This window comes from Eptatretus burgeri, chromosome 2, assembly GCF_056783735.1.
Source record: "Eptatretus burgeri isolate ZD-2024b chromosome 2, Ebu_testis_v1, whole genome shotgun sequence".
NCBI lineage: Eukaryota > Metazoa > Chordata > Myxini > Myxiniformes > Myxinidae > Eptatretus > Eptatretus burgeri.
Genome location: NC_140962.1, coordinates 116082372 through 116097817, shown reverse-complemented (window position 1 = coordinate 116097817; position 15446 = coordinate 116082372). Strand labels below are relative to the sequence as shown.

The 15446-nt window shown below is 42.2% G+C and overlaps 2 protein-coding genes across 2 annotated transcripts in view; one reads left to right on the top strand and one right to left on the bottom strand.

The window, feature by feature from the left end:
- Positions 1-574, bottom strand: part of HSPD1 (heat shock protein family D (Hsp60) member 1) — a 30894-nt gene extending 30320 nt beyond the window's left edge. The window contains exon 1 of the mRNA XM_085870879.1: positions 298-574. Within this exon, the coding sequence (XP_085727005.1) occupies positions 298-405 (108 nt within the window). The 5' untranslated portion in view covers positions 406-574. The remainder of the gene's footprint in view (positions 1-297) is intronic.
- Positions 575-753: 179 nt separating this feature from the next.
- Positions 754-12617, top strand: HSPE1 (heat shock protein family E (Hsp10) member 1). The gene is made up of 4 exons (XM_085870880.1): positions 754-923; positions 11274-11438; positions 11685-11774; positions 12180-12617. Exons 1-4 carry the CDS (start codon positions 921-923, stop codon positions 12228-12230), a joined length of 309 nt encoding a protein of 102 aa, XP_085727006.1. The 5' UTR covers positions 754-920; the 3' UTR covers positions 12231-12617.
- Positions 12618-15446: the final 2829 nt, after the last annotated feature.

The following is a 15446-nucleotide window of genomic DNA, read 5'->3' as shown; positions in this document are numbered from 1 at the left end:
CAACTCACAATTCACAGCACGGGGGAAAATAAAATTCGAAACGTGAAATCACAAAGGAGAAAATAAATCAACCCGAGAAATATCATTGAAACGAACAGAATGGGGGAAAAAACCCCCAACTCGACCCCCACACACACACGTGCCGTTCCAGAAACATCCAAGGGACGGAATGAAATCGAGGCTCAAAAAACCAAATAGAAATCCTCACGAACACGAACAACACATTAAAACACTCCAAACCCTAACTCAGGACGAGCGATGTGATCACAGAGAGAAGTGCGAAGAGAAGAATACTACCTTGGTTGTAGTGAACGAGCGGACGAAGGACGACGTGCTGCACAAGGCCCGGCCGCACGAACACAACCAAGTGAGAGCGCCCCCAGCCGCGAACACGTGCGCCAACATCCGGGAACTGCGGCGAAGGCCCCGCACTCTGTATAACAAATTCCCGAACGGAATATTCCACTTATTACGTTTCCCTTGACCATCAAGCAATGGACGTGATTTCCTCAGTAATTCGGATCACCCACGACCGTTTAAGTGTGTCGGTCGCGAGTTCATAGGATATATTGTTTATAATCTCATTCTCCGACGTATACAGGTTCCGGGGCTACAATTTCCAGAAGTTTCGTCACCTTTCAACCCTGACAGGCCCCATGACGACCTGACGTCACCGAGCACTTCCGGTATTTTATATCAATTTTTTTTTCCAATTGACCATCGTATTCCACACACAGGACGAGGTGTTAACACGAAGGAAAGAGCAGGTTGGGTTATTTTCATGAACACCGGGTTGGGAGAGCGCGATGCGCATGCGCATTAAACACGTGGTGCACATGTGTTCCTTCTCGTAGGTTCTTCTTGTGGACGAGCAAGGGCACGTGGTGAGCGGCGTGAACTATTCGGCACGAAGGTGAAACATGGTGAGTTGTCCTTTCGAACGACGATTGATAACTACCTCGTGTGTGATGATGTTCGAGGACGTTCGGTTTGTTCTTCCTTCACCTCACAAATATGAGTTTTCTTCAAATGGGGTTAATTAGTACCTTGGTTCATTTACATAATTAAACGTTGATGTTTTAACGAGTTATTTTGTTAATATATTTGTTGTGATGTTCGTGACGGTCGTTTTGGTCGATGTGCGAAGGGAGATGCTTGTTTGACCGTTGCAGGTCTGATGGTGATTTTATAGGTGTGCGGTCAGAATCGCATCACGAACACACTTTAACCTTCTGGGGTTTGTGTTTAAACGTGTTTCAGAGAACACACGAACCTGGCACGGACCGAGTCAAAAGTGTATGGATACATGTATGTATGTATGTATGTATGTATTGTATTGTATTGTATTGTATGCAGTGCCTGATTAAGCCTCGGCTGGCCCTAAGGCACATGTTGAAATATTAGAGAATGGCCTGAAAAATTTAAATTAGATCTCGGGCTCATGAAATGGACCCCAGACAAAAGATGAACTGATTTTAGAACAAAATATTTAATACAAAAAAAAGACAAATATTTAATGTGAAAAGAAAATAGTTTGTTTAGTCCCTTTTTCCTAAATTTTTGTGGCCCGAATTTTTGGCTGGCCCTAAGGCACATGCCTTGTCTGCCTAATGGTTAATCCAGCACTGATTGTATGTATGTGTACCTCCCGTTGAAGTTTATCCAACCTTTCTCGTGTCATTGAAAAGAAAAGTTCTGTCATCAAGACTGTATCAGGAATGTATAATATAAACAGGTATTTATGAGGCCATTTTTCCCTGCTTGAGTGGGGATGAACCTTGTGGGCCCCACGTATTCCCCGAGCAACGCCAGGTCCCTCCTCCCACCCCACGACCCCCCTTCCGGACTCCCACCTCACCTTCCTCCAAACTTCCACCCCCACTTTGGACCTCAATCTCTGAAACCAATAAACTTTGTACCTCTATCTCTGAAACCATGCAATGGAAAAAATTTTCGCTTCATACATTTTAATGAACTTCCCATGGGGAACGGGTGATTTTTCGTGAGGTCATCGGTGAAGCGGTATCCCGGTGAAAATTCGTCAAGTAGAATGCTCCATGGGAAAAATCTGAAATTTATTGAGCGCCATCTACACAATTCACCGAAGAAAAAAATTATTGTGACGTCATTGGTGACTTGGTTCAGCAGCCATCTTGGTTTGATTTTTTTTTTTTTTTTTTTTTTTTTTAAATCTTCTTCTCCAGAATGGCTGGACAGATTGAGGCGAAACTTTACACACACATTCCCCATGACATCCCTTCAAAAGTTTGTCAATTTCTTATTGGTCGGTCACATGGTTTAGCGGCTATATTGAATTGACCTTAAAACCTTCAAACATCTTCTCCAGAACAGCTGGTCAGATCAAGGGAAAGCTTCACCAGTCTATTCTGCACACGTTGAGGATATAAGTTTGTTAATGAATAATTGATAGGTCACTTGGTTTGGAAGCCATGTTGGATTTAAGATAAATATTAAATAATGTTTTCTCTGGAACTGCTTAATCTATCGAAGCAAAAATTTGCAACTATCATCTACCATCATGTCTGCACACATGTTAAAATTGACGTCATAAGTCCCATGGTTTGGCGACCATCTTGGATAGAAAAACGCACCTTATTCAATTAACACGAAACTTCACACGTGTGCTCCCCTATACCATTGGAGGCAGAATGTAAATTCATGATGTTATAGGTCACATGGTTCGTCAGCCATCTTGGATTGAAAATTAATAAAAAAAATTTAATCTTCTTCTCCAGAACGGCTGTACAGATTGAGGCAAAACTTCACACACATTTTCCCCAAGACATCCTTTCACAAGTTTGTTAATTTCCAATTGATAGGTCACATGGTTTGGTGGCCATGCTGAATTTACCCTAAAACCTTCAAACATCTTCCACAGAAAGGCTTGGCAGATCAAGGGGAAACTTCACAATAGTATTGCTCAAGGGTAGAGAATATAAGTTTGTTAATGAATAATTGATGTCACATGGTTTGGCAGCCATGTTGGATTCAAGAAAATATTAAATAATGTTTTCTCTGGAACCACATATCCTATCGAAGTGAAACTTGACAACTATCATACACAATCATGTCTGCATATATGGGAAAATTATGATGTCACAAGTCACATGGTTTGGCCTCCATCTTGGATATAAAAACGCACCTAGTCTGATCAACACAAAACTTAACAAGCATGATCCACTACCACATAAGAGGGAGAATTTAAATTTATGTTGTAATAGGTCACATGGTACGGCAGCCATATTCGATTGAAAATTTATAACTTTCAAAGTCTTCTCTGAAACGGCTGAACAGATCGAGGTGAAACTCCACTTGTATGACTGCCTCTCCATGACAAACAAAAAGTTCTCCCCCCCCCTTTGATGTACAACATCGTTTGGCAGCCATATTGGATTGAAGGGAAATATATTAATTAATGTTTACTCTAGAACTGCTGCATAAATAAATGTGAAACTTCAGAGTTATGATGGAACAGTCATGTGGAATGAAGGGTTTAAATTTCAACTCCATCGGCCCCATGGTTTGGCAGCCATGTTGGATTGAAGGAAAAATATTAAGTAATATTTACTCTGGAACCGCTGCATCAATATATGCTAAACTTGACAATTATAATCCAGCCTACATTTGAAACATAGGTTTAAAATTTCAACCCGATTGGCAAGGCGGTTTGGCAGGCATAATTATTTAATTATTTGAATCTGAGAACTTAGATTATTTTTTTCCAGAAGGCTCATTTGGCTGCACCTGAATGCGTTTGAGGGTACAGGAATAGCAATTCAATTGATACGACAATGTCCCCAGAAAAAGGGCTAACTGCATACGTAATAAATAGATTGAACACTTTGTGCTACCCGGTTCATAACTCGTCAGTCCCACGCTGTATCGAAGCAGGGCTGTATTTGTATCACAATTAAATAATGTTTTCTCTGGAACCATTTATCCTATCAAAGCGAAACTTTGGAATTATCATCTCAGTCTCGTGTTGTATTGTTCCGAATCTGGAAGCTTTTTGCACACAAACAGCCAGAGTCCCCGTAGTTCAGTTATTTCGATAAGTATGTGTTTATAGTTAGAATCCATCCCCTATGTCTAATGGGAATTCCGTGTGTGCACTGTGAGTTATTTTTTTTAGTTAGGTTTTTATTACATCTACAACAACGATGCCGACCTGCACTCGACCTGGTCGCCATTGCCCACGTGTTTTTGGCTCAGGGCGTGGGCAGAGCCTCCGTCGCTTCGGATCGAGGCTCCGCCCCAAGGAGGGGCATAGAACGTTTCCTCCAGCCAATGAGCAAAGGGCGAGCATCGCACGCGTGCCCCAGCCAATCAGGGGGGCTGACCACCTCAGGGGTGGCCCCGCCCAGCCAGAGGGAGTGCTCGGCTTGACCAATGAAGGGTGGCCATGAGTCGCCCGACAACCCCTCGTCCAATCCGGAGGCGAGTCCCTCAGAGCGGTGCCCTCGGCCCGCGGGGGATGGGGAGGATAAGACGAAGTGGCGAGCCATGGAGAAAAAGCAAGAAAGGTTCGCCTCGTCGAGAGCAAGAAAGGTTAGCCTCGCCGAAGCAAAGAGAGGAAGCTGCTGGCGTTCTCATCTGGTCCGTGCCCGTGCTGGCTGGCGTCCATGGCGCCGTTCTTGGTCCCCAGAGCTTGGTGCGGTGTTGTTGGCGGTGGGTTCGAGTCCCGCCACCGGACAAGCTCGAGCAGACCGTACGAGGCGAGCAGGTGCAAATACAGGCCGCGGCCACCATTTATTTGGGTGTGTGTGTGTGTGTATGTGTGTGGCGCCAGTCTGTTAACGAGAATCGTTAAGTGTCTTGTTAATTGTACATTACATTTCTTTTATTCGTGATAACTCTGCTCTTTTTGTGCTCCCCCTCCCCAATTATTGTTATAAATAAACCCCTGTTAAATGTACCAGCTCGTTTTCTGTGCTTTCCTTCATTGGCCTAGCAAGGTGCGTATTGAGAAATAGCAAGGCCGTTCGGGCTGGTAAGTTTCCATTTGGACCAACGGATCTTGGTAATCCCCGCTCGGTTTACACCCGGATGGGGCTCGGTAAACGGTCCGTTCCGCCCGCGGTCCGTCGAGGGTGTGGTTTTTCCCTGGTAGTTGGACGACGTGGGTATTTCGGTATATTGAAATTAGGCAATTAACCATACCCCACGCCGTTGAAATATTGGCAACCACGGTCCAATAAGGGACCCGTGAACTCTCGGACTTATCCGAGAGTCACGACCTAAATTCTGGGTGTTCGGTGGGAGACTACTCCACTGCTCCACCTAGTGGTCGTTTATCACCACCGGCCCACAACAGTATCAGCTGGATGTCTGAGTACCCGGTCATCACTGCCAGCAGTTATAAAGTGGAGTTCTTGTTATGTGTTAATTTTTATCTTGGCAAAACGAAGTTTTTGCAAGATATGTTGGTCAGCTTGTATGTTTTTTTTATTTTATTATTTTTCTTTTTTGTTTGTCTGTAATCACGTATAAAAAATTCTGCAGAGCACAGTTATCATTGGAAATTTTTGTAACTTCGCATATCAGAGGCCTATAGAGGTCCCTTTCAGCGCATAAAATTTTGAAGGTCAAAGGTCAAGGTCAGTTTGTCGCAAATCAGGGGAGTCGACGAAACCCTTTTTTTGAGTAATTTTGATCGGATCGTCTTCAAACTTCATGGGAATATAGTTCATGGTCTGGCGCTCAGCTGATTAATTTTTGGTGGCGATTGGCCTTGACCTTCATTTTTTTTTTTTTTTGTCTGTAATCACGTATAAATCACTCTGCAGAGCACAGCTATCATTGGAAATTTTTGTAACTTCGCATATCAGAGGCCTATAGAGGTCCCTTTCAGTGCATAAAATTTTGAAGGTCAAGGTCACTTTGTCGCAAATCAGGGGAGTCGACGAAACGCTTATTTTTTGAGTAATTTTGATTGGATCGTCTTCAAACTTCATGGGAATATAGTTCATGGTCTGGCGCTCAGCTGATTAATTTTTGGTGGCGATTGGCCTTGACCTTCATGGTTAAATGCCTAAGGTCAAATTTTCAAGTTTTAGGAACCATATCCTGTAGTACCTCAAATTGAACACCTCGATGAGTGCTTTCTAGATATGTCAAGCTTGAGACATTATGATGTCATTTGGTGACGTTATGAGGCAAACGCATATTTTTCATGGTTACTCTGTAGAACGATTCTCATCGGAATCTCTCAGAGGCGAATATTCCTCAAGGAGTCGCTCCTGGTGGATAGCAGCTCTGTTCACCTCAGTATGACCTTAAATAAGTCACACGTGGTCACCTTTTGGCAAGATACGGGTCACCCTGCAGGTGACATTGGTTTATTTTGTTGTTTTTAACCTCCGCCATCGAAGATGGACGGAGGTTACTGTTTTCACCCCTGTCTGTCTGTTTGTTTGTTTGTGAACAGTATTTCGGAAAAACTCCTGGACGGATTTCGACGAAACTTGGTGGGGGGATTAGATATGGTCCAAAGATCATGCCATTAGATTTTGGACTCGGTCCAAAGTCCAATATGGCCGCTATGGCGGCCATTTTGAAAAAATATTTGAATTTTTGTTTTTGCATTTCTACATGTTTTAAGTGATTTCCAACCCAAAAAAAAAATTTGTTCGAGAAAAAAAAAAGTTAGAAATTTGCACTTTTTTTTTTTTTTGGGCATTTCTACATGCGCGTCGATCTAGTTTAGTTTATTCAATCGTGGTTCAGTAGAGTCTGATCCGTTTTGAACTCCAATGAAAAGGATATCAGGTTCAGTTAAGTGACCCAGCAGTATTGGCGGCGGCGATTTTGCACTCTACCGAGTGCTCCCCCTCTAGTTTTTAATTGTCAATAGATTTGAAGTTGACCTTTGTTGTTTTTTTTTTTTTAATTGTTAATAGATTTGAAATGTTTAACTTGACCTTTTTTTATTAACCTCCGCCATCGAAGATCGGAGGTTACTGTTTTCACCCCTTTCTGTTTGTGTGTTTGTTTGTTTGTGAACAGTATTACGGAAAAACTCCTCGACGGATTTCGACGAAACTTGGTGGGGGGGGGGGTTAGGTATGGTCCAAGGATCATGGCATTAGATTTTGGACTTTGTCCCCCCCCCAAATTCGATTTCTTTTTTTTTGCATTTCTACATGTTTTAAGTGATTTCCAACCCCCCCCCCCCCCCAAAAAAAAAAAGTTGGAGAAAAGAACTATAACTCTGTCAGCACTGTTGACATCATATTTAATGAATAAGATATAAGGTTCACTTGAGTGACCTCGCAGTATTGGCGGCGGAGGTTTTGCACTCTCCCGAGTGCTCTCCCTCTATTTATTATTGTTTTGGTTCACCATGGAAGAAATGGTGTGTCAGTGGTTGACAACGTACTAAGCTCCGTCAGTATCTTCTTTTTCGTTTTTTTTTTCCCGATATTGATATATCTGTGGTTCTCGTACTGGTAAATCGGTATTAATTTTTTTTTTTTTAACGCAGGTTCCAAAAATACATAACTGTCCATTACGTATTCACGTATGATGTACACATCATTGACACACAGTAATTTTTCAAAGTATTCCGACACTCGACTTTTTTTTTCCCCCCATGATTAGAATGATCATTTTACTTCCATCTTCAACTTGCATTAAAAATGCTGTTGGTTGAAAGCGAGATCAGTTTTGCTAATCGGCACAGGCCGGTTTGACTATCGTGGATCCCCGTGTCAGTAATTGGCACAGGCTTTCTAAAGCACACCTGATTCATATAAAATAACGAATTGGCAATTGCTTTAAAATCAGCCACGTGGGCAAAGAAAAATGCGATTACTTGTACGGTGCTTGAGTGCTGAAGGTTAAAAATTAAAACCGACTGTACCGACTTCCTCGTACGTCTTAACGTCATACATTCCATTGTTCCAGGTGTAGCTGAGTGCATCAGCTTTTGAAATTGTGTACAGTATTTAAAGATTGGAAGGAAACACTTTTATTCGATTTGTTTGGTAATTTAGCGTTTTTAATTTTTTTATTTATTTATTTATTTTATTTACCAGTATATTGAAAATTCTAATGCTATTATATCGATTATAACCAGTATATGAATATATCGCTGAACCTTACAACGTACCATTTCTTCCAAGGTACACTTGTTCCAAGTTGTTTCAGATTTCAACAAAATCAGACATTGGGGTGAGGCCAGGGATGTGGTTTGTTTATAAATGGGTTTGCTGTGAAAGTACGAGTATATTGTTACTGTTCTCAGAACCGTATGCATACAACATACAGTTGTCCCGAGTCAGTTATTCCATTAATATACTTGTAGTTAGATCCCTTCCTTGTGTAGTGGGAAGACACGGGGGTGCGTTGTGATGGGCTTTAGTTAGGTTATTAAATAATTTATTTCCCTTTTATTTTATCCCCACTCAATTTCATTTCTGAGGCAAAATCCACGACAACCCACGGTACCCTCTGCCTGCTTGTCCCTCGTCTCGCTTGCCACAGCGTGACAACCCACGGTACCCTCCCCAACGATCGCTTCTGAAGCAAAATCGCAACGTGCACCATGGAGTAGACCGGCGCTTTGAGTATTCCACCGTCTACTCCAAACCAGACGTGGGCAGTGAATCACGTTCGTTTTGCACTCAGATGGGTGGGCCAAACCAGCGTCTGGCCGAAACCCCACCCAGAAAGGCAGACCACATGAAGGCCCGGTTCAATCGGGATGCTCGGATCGGACGATGACGTCGGTTTCGCCGTGGCTCCTCCCCGAGCTCCGTGATCTATAAAGTACGGAGCAATCCTAAGAGTTGGGTCGAGTTGGTTTTGCCAGTTGTTGGAGAGGTCGTGTTAGAATTGCAAGTTGTTTGGTCATTGAAGAGAATGGCAAGTTGAAGAGGTTGAATAGAATTGTTGTGAAAGTGTTCCTGCTGCTTGGCTCTGCCTACGTCTCACCTCGACGGCCCGCCTACTGTACTGGGCCTCGCCCACACGACCTCGACCAAACCTCTTGTCTGGTCCTGCCTACTGCTCAACTATCGCCATTTTGGACTCCGCTCTCCTCCACTCAAACTCCTGCTGCAGACACGATTACCACACGTGCGGCTGTAGACCGAACTGCACAGCTTTTGCCGGGTGCCACACCACGGACCATCCCTTCCCCCGAAACGCTCAGGTACCAAAAACTGTGACCTCAACTCCCTCCCTCCCTGGCTGCAAAAGTCCTTTGCCTTTCATTGGGTTTATTTTGTCTGAGTGTATTGGTGCCTGTCCATTAGATAAGCCTGTATAAGATCTTCATTGTTAACCTCCGCCATCGAAGATCGGAGGTTACTGTTTTCACCCATTTCTGTTTAAGATTTCGTTAGTATATTGATGCCTTCCCTTTGTTTGTTTGTTTGTAGGCACGATAACTCGAACGGAAGAAGCAACCAATGTCAAATTACACCATGTGATTCAGGAGGGTGATGGCTCGCGCTGATTAGATTTTGGTCAAAATCGGTCAAAGGTCAAGGTCACAGTGAGGTCAAACATCCAAAACATTCGATTTTTGATGGTTTGGTACAGAATCATCGTAGAAACTTCTGGTTTGCGTCGCTACCTTCTCTCGAGACAGCTTTTATGAGACAAGGTCAGAGGTCAAGTTGACGATTTCGTAAGTACCAGTCTATGACTGCTTGTTTGTTTGTTTGTAGGTACGATAACTCGAACGGAAGAAGCTACCAATGTCAAATTACACCACGTGATTCAGGAGGGTGATGGCCAGCGCTGATTAGATTTTGGTCAAAATCGGTCAAAGGTCAAGGTCACAGTGAGGTCAAACATCCAAAACATTCGATTTTTGATGGTTTGGTACAGAATCATCGTAGAAACTTCTGGTTTGCGTCGCTTCCTTCTCCAGAGACAGCTTTTATTAGACAAGGTCAGAGGTCAAGTTGACGATTTCGTAAGTACTAGTCTATGACTGCTTGTTTGTTTGTTCGTTTGTTTGTTTGTGAACAGTATTACGGAAAAACTCCTCTACGGATTTCGACGAAACTTGGTGGGGGGGGGTAGGTATGGTCCAAGGATCATGCCATTAGATTTTGGACTTGGTCCCCCCCCCCAAAAAAAAAATTAAGAGAAAAAATTTTTTTTTTTGCATTTCTACATGTTTTAAGTGATTTCCAACCCCCCCCCCCAAAAAAAAATATTGTTGGAGAAAAAAAAATTTTTTTTTGCATTTCTACATGTTTTAAGTGATTTCCAATCCCCCTCAAAAAAAATTGTTAGAGAAAAACATTTTTGCAACTTTTTTTTCAACAAAATTTTGATTCCTTTTTTTTGCATTTCTACATGTTTTAATTGATTTCCAACCCCCCCCCCCCAAAAAAAAATGTTGGAGAAGAGAACTATAACTGTCAGCACTGTTGACATCATATTTAATGAATAAGATATAAGGTTCACTTGAGTGACCCAGCAGTATTGGCGGCAGAGGTTTTGCACTCTCCCAAGTGCTCCCCCTCTAGTTGTGATTGTTATTGCTTTTATTAATCTCGCGTCAGGTCTGCACTGTGTCCGCTTTCGTAAGTTGCTTGTAAAATTGCCGCATCACACCTCTCATCTTTCCCCTGCATTACATACCGAATAAACCTTTTTGTTGTGCCACATGCTTTTCCCCGCTTATTGTAAATAAATAATTGTAGAAATGTTCCCAGCTCGTCTTTGTCTTTTACTCCATTGGTCCAGCATGGTTCGAATCTGAGTTTAGCTTGGTCTTTATTCCGGATAATCCATTCCTTCGAGCCGGTACGTCCTTGGCAGTGCCGCTCGATTGCATCCCATCTGGAAAGGTAGTCGGTAGTTGGTAGAGTGATCCGGTTCGGGCAATGCATACCGAGGGTGTGGTTCCCCGGTAGTCGAAACTGCGTGGTTAATTAGGTAACTTGATTCTAGACAGGAGGACCCTACGCCACGCAGTTGAGGCATTGGCGTCCACGGTCGATTAAACGACCTGCCGCGTCACGGAATTATCCGTGAGCAACGACCTACAATTCCGGGGAGTCTGGTGGGAATCGACGTAGTTTCCCCACCTAGTGGTCTTCTCACCCGACCCCGCCGGCCGCAACAATATTAATGAAAGTATATGTACTTGCAATGAAAGTATATTCATAAATCGAGGACTTCTGCAGTTTTTTAATGTAGAAAGAAAAAGTGGGCTTCCCATGTTAATTCATCCACCCCCTTACCCCTTACTGAAATCTCACCCTTCCACTTTTTTTTCTCTCTTTAAGGCAACCAAAGCTTTCAAGAAGTTCCTGCCACTGTTTGACCGTGTACTGGTGGAGCGTTTTGCAGCAGAGAAAACAACCAAGGGTGGGATAATGATTCCAGAGAAGGCACAGGAACGAGTCCTAAAGGCCATAGTAGTTGCAGTTGGACCAGGAACACGTACTGATGTAAGCAATCTCTCCCCACAATGATTTGCCTGTTCCTTTTCATTCATATTTCTCAACCTTCAAAATGAACAGATTATATGGATTTGTGCACTGAGATTTTGGGTGGTGAACTTTGTATTTGGCTGGGCTTCAACTAAAATTAACATCTTCCAATATCTCGTGCGCTCACATCGAACTTGGATTGTGGAATTGCTGGCACATCGTGTGTGATCACCCACTTTTGGAACTTTCTTGCGATTTTAACAGAAGGGGTATGTGAAACAAATGAGTGTCACAGTCGGAGAAAATGTACTTCTGCCAGAGTATGGTGGAACCAAGGTGGTGCTTGAGGATCAGGTAAGTTTTATGTTGCACTTTTTGGTATAGCTCCAACTTTCTTGTCCCTTTGCAATCACATATTGTACCTTGTGTCTCTGCAGTGCCAATTGACAACCCATTCCCATTCTAATTTGTAGCTCTACTTCCTTTCCCCTGTTTTCTTCTTTTGCTTTGCCTTGCTGCACCTCACCTGAACTCTTCCACCTTGTACCTTCTCACTCTAATGCCATTGTACATCCAGTCTAATATCCCCTCACCTTTGACCAACCTCCGTTTTTATTTATTTAATATTATTTCATATCTTTTTTGAAAACTTTGATCAACAGTGCTAAATATGCCAAACTCCATCTCAACTTTGTTCTGTTGTACTTTATCATCTCTCTCTCCCCACTTCACCTACCCCCCTCTCCCCGTTTGTTTCAGGAGTATTTCCTGTTCCGTGATGGAGACATTCTTGGGAAGTTTGAAGACTGAGTACTGAACACTGTGTACTTCTTTTTTTTCTAATTTTTCTTTTTTTAATATCCCATGGTCTAAATCGATGAAGACAAAGTTGAAACAAAACAAATGAAGATTAAAAATACAAATTCTCCATTGACTGTCCCTTGCTTTGTGATGAGAGATCCTCTGTGATTTGATGTGCTAACTTAAATGTACATTACAAAACGAGTTTGACTTTTGTTTTTTTTCTTTTCTTGTTTTGCATCTGATGTATATTGTCTACAATTTCACATCTTTTCTTTATTTCCAAATTGCTGCTCAACCCACCTGTGATCATTGCAAAGCTGTTTTATGGAGCCAAGCAAAATATTGATAGCGTGTGTAAGAACTCAAATAAAGTATTCTTACTGGTTGCAATAATGAATTGCATCTTTCTTTTTCTTTTTCTTTTGTAAGTACATTTCATACCTGCTAGAAACTTTAAATGCCTGCATTTTTATCGTGCTGTTTGGCGGATGACCGTCTGATGCAATTTTGGAATCTTTTATTTCTTCGTCATGCCATTCATGCAGTCAGTCTGATCACTATCTGCTAACCCAATCACCCCTTTATTGTTCTTGCTCATCCACTAAACTTGTCTGCTTACATTAATGGTTTTCCATAAGGACAATAAAAAGTAATCTATCTTTATCTCAAATGCTTTAAACAATCTGAATATTATATATGCAGGTAGTGGAAATTGGGAAATCTGCTTTTTGCAATCAAATCAATGTTTTTATTGTTGTTGTTTTTTTTTGGGGGGGTGGGGGGTTCGACTTTAAGAGCCATCTATTTCGCATGCAAAAAGTGGACTAAATTTCTCAAATCCAACATCCGTATAATATCTTGTACATAACCATTCTCGACCCTCTCCTCTTGCCCCCTACCTCAAGTTCCACAAAAAAACAGAAGTTTGAGGGAGTTCAATAATAACACAGACAATATATATATATATATATATATATATATAATCATTAATGATTGCCAGTTGGGTCCAAATTTTAGTATTCCAACCTGTAATTTAATGATTGAGACCCCCCCCCCCCCCAAAAAACCCACCAGACCCAAGAAGTACAAAATGCACATGTGTATGTGTATATATATATATATATATATATATATATATATATATATATATATATATATATATATATATATATATATATATAATCTTCTTCTTTGGGCTGCTCCCGTTAGGGGTCGCCACAGCGGATCATCCGTATGATCCGCATAGTGATTTGGCACACGTTTTACGCCGGATGCCCTTCCTGACACAACCCTGGTCGCCTCTTATGACACAGGGATATGGTACACCTATTTTAACTGGGGTATACACCGGCCCAGTACACTGGTACTCATTTCGCCGACCTCGGAAGGATGACAGGCTGAGTCAACCCCCTGGTGTATTAATTCAATGGCCCAACGGGGCTTGAACTCAGGACCTTTTGGATCCCAAGCCACTGTCCTAACCACTGCGCCAACACACCAGGCTATATATATATATATATATATATATATATATATATATATATATATATATATATATATATATATATATATATATATATATATATATATATATATATATATATATATATATATATATATATATATATATATATATATATATATATATATATATATATATATATATATATATATATATATATATATATATATATATATATATATATATATATATATATATATATATATATATATATATATATATATATATATATATATATATATATATATATATATATATATATATATATATATATATATATATATATAATTTTTTTTTTTTTCATTTTTATATATATATAGCCGGGGGTCAGTGGCGAGAACGATCACGAGGTGGGGGAGGTTTGCGTCGTCTCCCACCAAACTCTCCGGAATTGTAGGCCGTCGCTCGGATAACTCCGCGAGCCGGCGGGTCGTTTAACTGACCGTGGTCGCCAATATTCTCAACCGCGTAGCGTAGGGTCTATTTGTCTATAACCAATTTACCTAATTAACTACGCTATTTTGACTACCGGGGAAACCACACCCTTGGCACGTCTTGCTCAGACCAGGTCACTCTACCGACTGCAGTAGAGTACCGACTTCCAACTCCGGTTCGGGTGCAGCCGAGCAGAAACTGCCAAAGCCATGCCGGCTGGAATTAACTGATGATCGGGGATAAAACCCCGCCTAAACTCCGATCCGAACTATGCTGGACCAATTCAAGAAGGGACTGAAACGGACTGGGAACATGTCTAACAAGTTTTATTTACAGTTAATGAAGACACAAAGCAAGACTTAACGTGAATAGGCAAGAAGTATTTTATTTATTCAGTTTTATAAACACTTTATTCAGTTCTACTTAAAGACGGGCCCACACACAAACACACACACAAATGAAAAGAAACCCAGAGTTCTTTATTGGACCCTCACAGCCGAGGAGACAAGCTGGGGGTCAGAGTTCGGTTGGGTACCTGGCCGTCGGAGAAAGGGGGTACTCCGTGCTGCGGCACCTGACAATGGTCGCTGGTTTGGTCCCCAGTCGCACGTGTAGGACTCGAGGTTCGTGGCGGAGCTCGGGTGGTGAATGGCCAGGGTCCACGGAGGGGGGCATCGGGGTCGCCCTTTCCTTCCTTGTAGAGGGCCAGCAGAAACACGTTCGCCGTCTCGACCACCCCTTTGTAACAGCAAAAACCCTTTAGTGACAGCTAAAACCCACGAAAAACTTTGTGACAGCCAAAACCCACCAAAACTACCCAAGACCCCAAAAAGACTACAAAAAGAGTGTTCGGGAATTTATGGACCTCTCTCAGCAGGGAGGGGCCTTGGTGAACACACCTCACTGTCGGCCTTTGATTGGACAGGGTCCAACGGCATACCTTTCCGGGGCGGGGCCTTGGCCCTTGCCGGGAAACCCCAGCCACTTTTCCACATGGGTTCATACTTGACGAGTAACAGTGTCAATGCTGCAACGGCCCTTGCCGGGAAACCCCAGCCACTCTTCCATGCGGTTCATACTTGACGGGTAACAGTATCAATGTCGCAAAGGTTGTGAAAGAGTTACAACGTTCGCGGGAGCCGAGAAACCGGAACCACGAGATCTTGCCTTCGCACGTCAGAGTGCGAGAAAGCAGGTGGTTGGTGGTGGATCGTGATGGGCCGAGGGATCATGCAGATGGGGTATTTGTTAGATGGCTTGTTGGA